This window comes from Sinocyclocheilus anshuiensis, unplaced genomic scaffold, assembly GCF_001515605.1.
Source record: "Sinocyclocheilus anshuiensis isolate Anshui unplaced genomic scaffold, SAMN03320099.WGS_v1.1 scaffold2630, whole genome shotgun sequence".
NCBI classification, from domain to species: Eukaryota; Metazoa; Chordata; class Actinopteri; order Cypriniformes; family Cyprinidae; genus Sinocyclocheilus; species Sinocyclocheilus anshuiensis.
This window is the reverse complement of record NW_015537938.1, coordinates 211498-220691: the sequence shown is the minus strand read 5'-3', so window position 1 is coordinate 220691 and position 9194 is coordinate 211498. Positions and strand designations below refer to the sequence as shown.

At 40.7% G+C, this 9194-nt stretch overlaps 1 protein-coding gene across 5 annotated transcripts in view; it reads right to left on the bottom strand.

Moving 5' to 3' along the window:
• LOC107660581 (nucleolar transcription factor 1-like) overlaps positions 1-7455 on the bottom strand; it is a 9743-nt gene extending 2288 nt beyond the window's left edge. The window contains exons 1-15 of one of the 5 annotated variants that reach the window (XM_016449938.1): positions 7113-7455; positions 5927-6024; positions 4338-4388; positions 3717-3889; positions 3476-3559; positions 3209-3364; positions 2880-2944; positions 2670-2793; positions 2462-2572; positions 2242-2375; positions 1606-1747; positions 1448-1489; positions 1233-1346; positions 933-1088; positions 689-835 (exon numbers count right to left, since the gene is read on the bottom strand). In XM_016449938.1, coding sequence (XP_016305424.1) covers positions 689-835; positions 933-1088; positions 1233-1346; positions 1448-1489; positions 1606-1747; positions 2242-2375; positions 2462-2572; positions 2670-2793; positions 2880-2944; positions 3209-3364; positions 3476-3559; positions 3717-3889; positions 4338-4374 — 1485 coding nt within the window. In that variant the 5' untranslated portion in view covers positions 4375-4388; positions 5927-6024; positions 7113-7455. Of the gene's footprint in view, positions 1-688; positions 836-932; positions 1089-1232; positions 1347-1447; positions 1490-1605; positions 1748-2241; positions 2376-2461; positions 2573-2669; positions 2794-2879; positions 2945-3208; positions 3365-3475; positions 3560-3716; positions 3890-4337; positions 4389-5926; positions 6025-6318; positions 6612-6824; positions 6931-7112 lie in introns of those variants that run through there. The other 4 variants (XM_016449922.1, XM_016449929.1, XM_016449955.1 and 1 more) reach the window with 4 other exon arrangements.
• Positions 7456-9194: the final 1739 nt, after the last annotated feature.

Sequence of the window (9194 nt, the reverse complement as noted above, 5' to 3'; positions counted from 1 at the left end):
ATACGCTGTTTTCGTTCAAATCAAAGCGTAAATAAACGTAGAAAACGTATCTGTGTGGCGCGGCTGACACAGACAAGTAGAACAGCGTACGCTGTTTGCGTTCAGTGGATAGTCTCCAAAATGGCACTACGGTGACGCGGAGCAGACGAACTGTTGAATAAAGTCGTTATTTTTGTTTTCTTTGCGTACAAAAAGTATTCTCGTCGCTTCATAAAATTCAGATTGAACCACTGATGGCAGATGGAATATTTTGACGATGTCTTTCATCCTTTTCTGGGCCTTGACAGTGTTATTTACTTGGCAGTCAATGGGACAGTCACAAGCCTCCCGGTTTTCATCCAAAATATCTTAAATTGTGTTACGAAGACGAACAAAGCTTTTACGGGTTTGGAATGACATGAGGGTAAGTGATTAATGACAATTTTAATTTTGGGGTGGAGTAACTCTTTAATAACTGCTTCATGTTGTCTATTCAGTTTTTGAGAGCAGTGACAGAAAATTGACAATAAAGACATTCATAATGTTACAAAAGATTTCTATTTCAAATAGATGCTGTTCATATTACTGTTTTAACTGTATTTGTGACCAAATAAATGCTACTCTGGTGAGAAAAAGAAACTTCTAGTCAAAAACCCAACCCCGACCCAAGCTCTTTCCACTGAATTTTTTTGCAATTATGATTCCATACCTTGAATCGGGCAAGATAGTCTCCAATGACGCTTTGTTGCCAGATATCCTGAGCTGTTTTGGGCGTTTCTGGTAGTTTCCCTTTGTCCTCTTTGCTCTGTTTTTCAGACTCTGCCTTCAGCGTCATCTCCAGGTTTTTATACTTTTCCTACAAGAAAGATTACAGAAGTTGAATACAATTGAATTGGCTAACACAGTAACAGAAGGAATTGAACATCTCTGGGTCACTAAAGTGTCATGATTACCTTCTTCTTGTCAGAAAGCTCATTCCACATGCGGGCCAGTAGTCTGGTGAGCTCCATGTCAGAAAGATCAGGCTTTTCCTGTTGAAGTTTTGGGCGCTTCTCCTCAGAGAAAATAAACATAGCAGAGACAGGAGGCTTGGGCTTCTCTGTACTGGACTGTTGGGATATTAAAAAAAAAATAAAAAAATAAAAAAATAAAAAAGAGGAAAAGGGAATTAAATAAGTGAAGTTTTAGTGACTAAAGCTCACTTAAATATGAATCCTTTAAATTACCCCAAAATGACTGACTGTTGAACTGACCTTTGCTTTTGTGCTCTTCTTTTTGGAAGCAGGACTACTGCCTCCAACCCCCTTTTTAAAGCTGCCCATCTTCTGTTCTGACAGTATTCTCTGCTGTTCCTCCTCTGAGATACTCTGGGATTCACAGACAACATGTTTAAAATGCAAACCTAACAGAAAATGGTGCAAAAAATGCACAGAGAGCCAAGAGTCTGTTGTTATAAAAGTATACTTACTAATAAGTAACGATTCATCTCAACTTCATATTCTTTCTTTTTCTGTGTAGAGCAGAAAAAAAATGAAAGAGATGGACAAACTTTCATATGTATCCATGTTGATTTGTTTATGTTACAAACAAAGGAAGGATACAAAATAAAAGCAATGTGTTACAAACCTGCTCACAGCGCTTTTGGTAGGCATCTTTCTCACTCTGTTTGAGGAGTTTCCAGCGCTGGCTGCACATGACCATACGCTCTGTACTGGGAACGTCTTTCATACTGGACATCAGCTCAGCACAGAACATAGAGTAACCATTACTGAAAGAGAGACAAAATGAGAGATGATGAAAAACTTCACTTACCATATATAAACTCATACAAAAAAAAATAAACCCCCCCCCGCTGTTATTGATACTAAAACGATTAAAAAAATAATAATAATAAAATAATCACTCTCGGCAATTGAAATAAATTAAATTAAATAAGCTAAAGTTGAAGTGCAACATTTAAAATTTGAAATACTAAAATGACTGAAACGGAATTAAATTAAAACTAAATATAAATTTATAAATAAAAACAAACCAAATAAAAATGACAAAAGCACATAAAAACTACTAATAACTTAAAATGAAAATAAACAAATATTAGATTATAAAACGATTAAATTAAATAAATTAATAATACTAAACTAATACTGACAAGAAAAACAGATAGAAAACAAACATGAACATTTCCAGGTCATATTTCACCCCCCAAAAAAGAAATCAATATTTCGCAGAAAGAAAACAAAACTTCTTATCAGGTAAACGTACGAAGGCGGTTTGTCTGGCCGCCCATCAAACTTGTCTTTGAGCTGTCTCTCTGCTTTGGTCAGAGTGGATTTGACAATGTTCTCCTCTGTCATGTTCATCTCTGGGTGCTGCTGGATAAACTCACGCATCTTCTCCTAAACAAGGACGAGAAAGATCAAACGTTACAAAGAAGCCGCTACTGCTGGCAAAAATATGCCATGTAAAATGAAAACGTTTTTACCTCATACAGTTTCTTCTGCTCCAAAGACTTTGTGATCCACTTTATCCTCTTCTTGTCTGAGAGCTGTGGCCACTGCTTGCCAACACCGTCCTTGATGTCTTTGGTAGTCGCCTAGAGGTTAAAACAAAAGTGTTTTGCGGCATTCATGTATACGAAGAAGCCAGCATCATTATTTATTTATGAGTGCGAGCGTGTGTGTAGAGCGTACATCTGGGCGTGCTTTGAGAAAGGCCTTCTTCTCATGGAAGTACCACAGTTGCTGGGGCGTCTTGGGCTTCTCTGGAACATTGGACTTCTTGTTAACGTTCTCTAGAAGGTCGGGATGATCTTGCCTATTAAGAAACACAAACAAACTCTTTAAGAAAAGCCATGATTTAAAAATGTAAATGTGATGGTAAAGTGTCAATAAGTCACTTACCTGAACTTCATCATGCGGAGCATGAAACTCTCCTTTTCTCTGAGAAAGTCTTTCACATATTTCTCCTGTTGACAAAAGGTTCAGTCATAACAAACAGGTCAGTCAAAACAATGCCTGCTTTGTTGACCGATCTAGACCAAATAGAAAATATTTGCTTCATTTCAAAGGGAAAAAGAGCAGCCACAGATCTTTAGCTAATATACCATTATAGTATCCACATCATTTCCCATTTGCTTACATCCACATCAATTCCTCTTTTATAGTGGTTCTTAAAAAAAGGTTACAGACTATGTCTAAGTGACGTTTCTTTTTAATTTTATTGCACTCACTTTTTTACGCTCTGGGAGCTCCTTGTATTTTTTGGACAGGATTTTTGTGAGATCTAGGTTGCTCATCTCTGGATGTAGTTTAGCGTACTTGGCACGCTTCTCCATAAAGAAACGGAAATACGGTGTCAATGGCTTTTTGGGGAAGTCTGGGTGCTTCTGCAGATGGGACAAATACACAAAAAGTTAGTATTTGCTATCGTTGCAAGCAATAGGAAAACGCTGTCATTTTAACCCAAGCTTTCAGCACGGAGCCATAAGACTGTCTACCTTCAGCTTCTTTCCTTTGTATGGATTTTTGACGTAGTCCTGCGCATCCACGATCAGCTCAGTAAGGGTGCGGAATTTGCGAATCTGAGTGAGGAACAGGAATATTAATGTGATAACTGCATAATCATTGTCCTATGGCATTGAACATTGTCCTATCTACTGATCAACAACTAACATATTTTTGATTTATGTTTCAGTTGAAAGTTTCAACTTGAAACTCATTGATCACTGACTAGCGTACCTCACGTGAAACGTCATGCCATTTCTGTTTGCACATCTCCCCAGAGTAAGAGTTGAAAGCCACTTTCTCCCAGTCCAAATGGGACTCGGACGTCTTGTACTTGGCCAGATCTTTTTCCGGCAGGTTCCCCTTTATGGCATCCAACAGCTTCAACAGGTCATTCTGCTCCCAAACTGTAAGAAAACATTATGGCAAAAATGATTTCTGAGATCCAATGCACACATCTTCACGCAGATTAAGAAAAACGTACATGTTTGTATTTCACACAAAGGTTAAATACAGGTTCACATGCAGTGGGAAACATGGTTAATGCCAAGAGCAATTTGTTTTACAAGGCGATTATTGCCAGGAGTATAAACCTAATTATTTAAAGCAACTTACTTTGCATGCAAGGTATACATTTTATCAGAAAATGCATCCCCTGGGAATCAAACCAATGATTTTGGCATTGCTCTACTGCTTGAACTATCAATTCAACAGATATTTAGAAACCAAAATTCTCTTTTAAAAATTGTCCTATTAAAGCTATATCCATGACCATTGATGGCATTTAAAAAAAAATGTATAATAATATTCATAAACAACAGAAAATCACCGATCTAAACGATTCATGTTTCTTACCGGGTTCTTTAGCAGTGGAGTCCATTTCTCCATTCATTGTCTGGAATCACTCTAAAAAAAACAGGTTAATTATATTAAGGACTACAAAAGTTGAAAATCACACTTTCATGGCTTTAACCCTATAATAGTTTATTTCCAGTAGCTTTAAATTAAATATCAATTATTTTGCGTCAAATGACTCAAAAGTGTTTATATTGTGAAAAATCTTTTTTTTCCCTGACTTAAAAGTTTAATGAGTACCGTGTAGGTGTTTTAATGTCTCAAACAGTAATTGCTGCCTGAAGAGTGGAATTAAAATCCAGCCCGACACATAATGGTTGAGGTTCATTACACCGCCCCTAAGCGTTTACGCTCCATCGTGAGACAGAGCCCATTGCTTGTGACGGTTTCAAATCTCAAATAACTCTGCAGTCGACACCAGCAAGAGCAGCCAATCCGTCTAATCTTCCATTTTGTCCACACAACTAAGACTCGCAGCGGCTTCTCCTGCTCTCTCGAGGCGAAACTGGAGCATATTTTCGGCGGACGAGAGGATACTAGGAGGTACTACAGGAGGAAGCAGCGGTTTGGGCGATAGGCAGGCGGCTGCCTGTAGACGGACCAGCTGACCACGGATCGGGATCTGTTTTCGGTCTGCGTCGAGAGCGAGGGGGAAACACAGCCAGGGATCATCATGAGTGACTGCTACAGCATGCAGCACCAGAGTCTGCCTCCAAACCGACGGGGCGCGGGGCTCCGCTTCCGCCACGGACGCATTCTGGGTCGCCACCTTTGATGCATAGCTACTGTTTTAAAATGCTTGAGTATGGAGGGCTAGTCATAATCTGATGTCGTTTAGCGAACGAGTGCGCCGACTAAATTAGTCACAAAATGGCACGACTCTTTTTCCAGGGCGAGGCGTCGCCGCTGCGATGAATGTGTAATGGCGGCGCGCGAGCCAGTAGAGTCCAGCTTTAAAATAGACCCTGGCTGAAGGGCATTTTTACCACCACCACGAAATGTTACTAAATAAAGTGGGTGTCATGATAATCAGAACCTGTTTGAGCATAATAGAGCGTTACTACTATAGAAATGCTCAGGAAAACTATTGTGGATTTTAAGCGCATTTATGAACAAAAGCTTTGTAGCGGGACTCTAATGTAGAGTAAAGAATTAAACTACGTCTAAGTTGAAGTGTTTAAGTATTTATAAGGGTACATTTAAAATTAGTTTAACCTTAAGACCGTTTTCCATATCAAAACCTCATTAAATTATAGAGTTGGTGCTGTTTGATGTTTAAAACTCCACTTTATTGATTTAATTATAAACTCGACAACATTGTGTCCACGCGTGGAAGTGCTACAAATGATAGCCTCAGAGATATCTGAAAATGCGTTTTTAATGAGGAAAAAAATGTTACACTGTTAAACCGACATATGACTTGACCTACACCGGAGCTAGCCGGCTATAACTAGCATTGAATCCCCCTAAAGCCCTGGTGAAAGCTGAACCGACAGTCGCCAAAAATAACCCTAAAACGCGGCTAAAATCAAGCCTTCTTATACGCTGCTAAAAGGAGCTTGTAACCGGCGTCTAAAATGTCCTCTTACCGTGAAGAAATCCGGTGGTTTACCCCGATTTCAAGTGATGAGGAATGCGGGGTGAGAGCACGGTTTGTGCAGCCGTATGGCAGCAGGGTCTTCAAAGGCTTGAAAAACAAAAAAATGAAAGAAATATACGATTAATTTCACCAAGTACGCGGTGGTTGAAGCACACTTATGAAAAGCGAGATCCACTCGTTTAGAAATGAATCAATCTAGTCTCTAAACGTGTCATTTAGTTCCAAGTCACAATGTAAAAACGCAACAGCCGAGAGAAAGGACGCTTCACTGGCGTGACGACTGTTCTAGAGCCGCCATACTACCCTCCATGCGCTGCTGCTGCGAGCCTAATTCACCTTCTCCACCGAGAGAAAGACGAGCGTGAACGGCTCAAAACTCACCCGGTTCGCTCCTCGAACACAGATAACCCGAAAAACTGATCGCAAACTTCGCTTTCACGGCAGGCGCAAGCGAAAACAAGCCCACACGGTGAGATAACCGAGCTCCCTGATGGCGAACCAGAGGCGGCTGGTTCTTCCCTCCACGAGCCTCATGGAGTCCTGACTCGGAAATGAAGGCGACCGCGAGGGCTCCACACACGACAAAGCGCGCTTAAAAACGAGGTTAGCGGCTCCTGGAGTTGTATTCGGAAATTAAACTGTGGTAGATAAACGGAGGATGTTTTCCCCGAGTCACAGGACGGGAAATTTGGGTAAGGCGACCTCGGAATGTACCGTGCCTTGCACCAAGTCAACGCGATTTTAAACGAGGCGGCTTTACAAAAACAAAGCGCACGAACGTTCTAAAGTCAGAATGTTTAGAATTTTTGCGTTGCATCTAAGATTTTGTTTTTTTCAAGGTTTGTTTACCCGACGGTGGGTAGGATGAGGCGCTGGTTAGCTCTTACCTGTCGCTGCTTGTGTGTGGAACTGGTGCTGGAACAAGGGGAGGGTTGAATGTTAGCCAGCACTGCGCCGCCGGTCCAGGGCACGGGCGCTCCAGTCCCCGCAGAGCTGAGATACCGTGCCTTGCACCAAGTCAACGCGATTTTAAACGAGGCGGCTTTACAAAAACAAAGCGCACGAACGTTCTAAAGTCAGAATGTTTAGAATTTTTGCGTTGCATCTAAGATTTTGTTTTTTTCAAGGTTTGTTTACCCGACGGTGGGTAGGATGAGGCGCTGGTTAGCTCTTACCTGTCGCTGCTTGTGTGTGGAACTGGTGCTGGAACAAGGGGAGGGTTGAATGTTAGCCAGCACTGCGCCGCCGGTCCAGGGCACGGGCGCTCCAGGCCCCGCAGAGCTGAGAGACTTCCCCCCGCCTCCATCTCTCTCGCTCTCCTTCCAGTCAGCGCGCAGCTCTCTCGATCCGCTCATTTCTCTTTCCAAAGAGACATCCGCATTTTCAATCTCTCCGCTGCTATAGCCGCTCGCATCACGGATGGGTCGCCTGGGCTTCGCTTCCATTTGGATTATAAACTCGGTGCTGCCGAGGCGCCCTCAAACCTGCAAGCGCATGTAGCCTCTCATCACGATTTGTTTACTCGTGATGACCATGTGAAGTTTTAATAAATAGTGAATTTGATTGAATATGTTCCAGAGTGATTTCTGTTTTGATTTATGCTTTTTTTAATAAAAAAATAAAAGAAAAGCAGTTTTCTTGAATTTAGTCAAACTCCCAACGTGCATGTGTGATGTTAGAAGTGAACTACTGTTGTGTACTTCAAACATCTTTTCGGTATTTCCAGTCTGACAACTACATCTTTTTGTCACGTTAAATAATTAAACCCCACCTTGTCTGTTTGTGGGCGTCACCTGCGAGGTCCAATCAAGACGTTCTGATTTGGGGAAAACATGATTTTCCAATGAGCGCCCTGATTCGTTAAACATCAGAGCGGTGACGTGCGCATTTCATTGGGATGCCACAGTCCAGCACCGATCGAGCGCGCCTGCCTCCGGAAACAACACAGGCCAGTGATTCCCAAGTCTCTGTCTGTTATAGCACTACAGCCCTATCGGTACACCTGCACTGACACCAAACCAAAAAAATCAACTCACTAAGTATTTGAAATCATTTAGCACTGTCAATACAATCTATTCACCTAAACAGTAGGTATATACTGTGGCAGGATCTCCCTCCAGTAAAACACATGATCTTGTCTTTTTACAAGTTTTGATTCTAAGGAAATTTATTTATACACGAAGTCCTGATGGGATGTATAAAATCCATCCACAGGTCATGTGACTCACAAATGTACATTATACCTTTAAAAAAAAAAAAGAAATTAATACTTTTATTCAGCAGAAATGCATTAAACTGACCATAAGTTACAGTTAAAAGTTCTATTTCAAAATAATTTTAGAATTTTTAGAATTCTATTTCAAATATGTTATTTTAAACATTCTATGCATCAAATAATCCTGAAAAAAAGTATAATGGTTTTCACAAAATTATGAAAGGGGTGGTTGATTGCGATTTCACTTTTTTAAAGTTAGTGTGTAATGTTGCTGTTTGAGCATTAACAATATCTGCAAAGTTACGAAGCTGAAAGTTCAATGCAAACGGAGATATTGTCTTTTAAAATGCTGGCGGTTTAATGCCTACAAAAACGGCTGGTAGGGACTACAACAAGTTACTTCCCGGGTTCGTGACATCACAAACCCAGATAAACCCCGCCCCCGGGAACACGCAATGAAGGGGGTGAGGCCATGCTGCACTGCTTTAGAGAAGAGGAAGAAAAATAGGGGTGCAAGTAAAAATCTATTCATATATGAATCGTGATTCTGTCTTCTAACGATTCTAATGGATTCACAAGCTTCAAAATCAATGTTCTAAAGCAGCGGTTCTTAAAGGGTCATGAAACCCCCACATTATATAAGCCTTTTGACGGGTTGTGTCACAGAGCTGTAAAAACGGTTATGCTCACCAAGTGAATTAATCCTGTTTGTGCCGAACTCTTATTACAAAGCAAAAACAAACACTCTTCTTCGATCCATGAACGTTTCTCTCAGTTATTGTGCACGATGTCATCTCACAGAAACGTCTGTCATAGCAAATCAACACATGCTGTTGTGAATAATTAAGCGAAGCATCTTCTCATAGGATAAGAACACGCAGTCTCATGAATAATTTAATAGACACCAACGCGTCATCGATGTACTATTAGTCCATTGCCACGTCACAAATTGTGACGTCAACACAATGTAGATTTTAAACCCGGAAGATGAAAATAGCGCAAAAAAGCTTAAAATTAACCAGTTTTCTCCAACAGTTAAAAT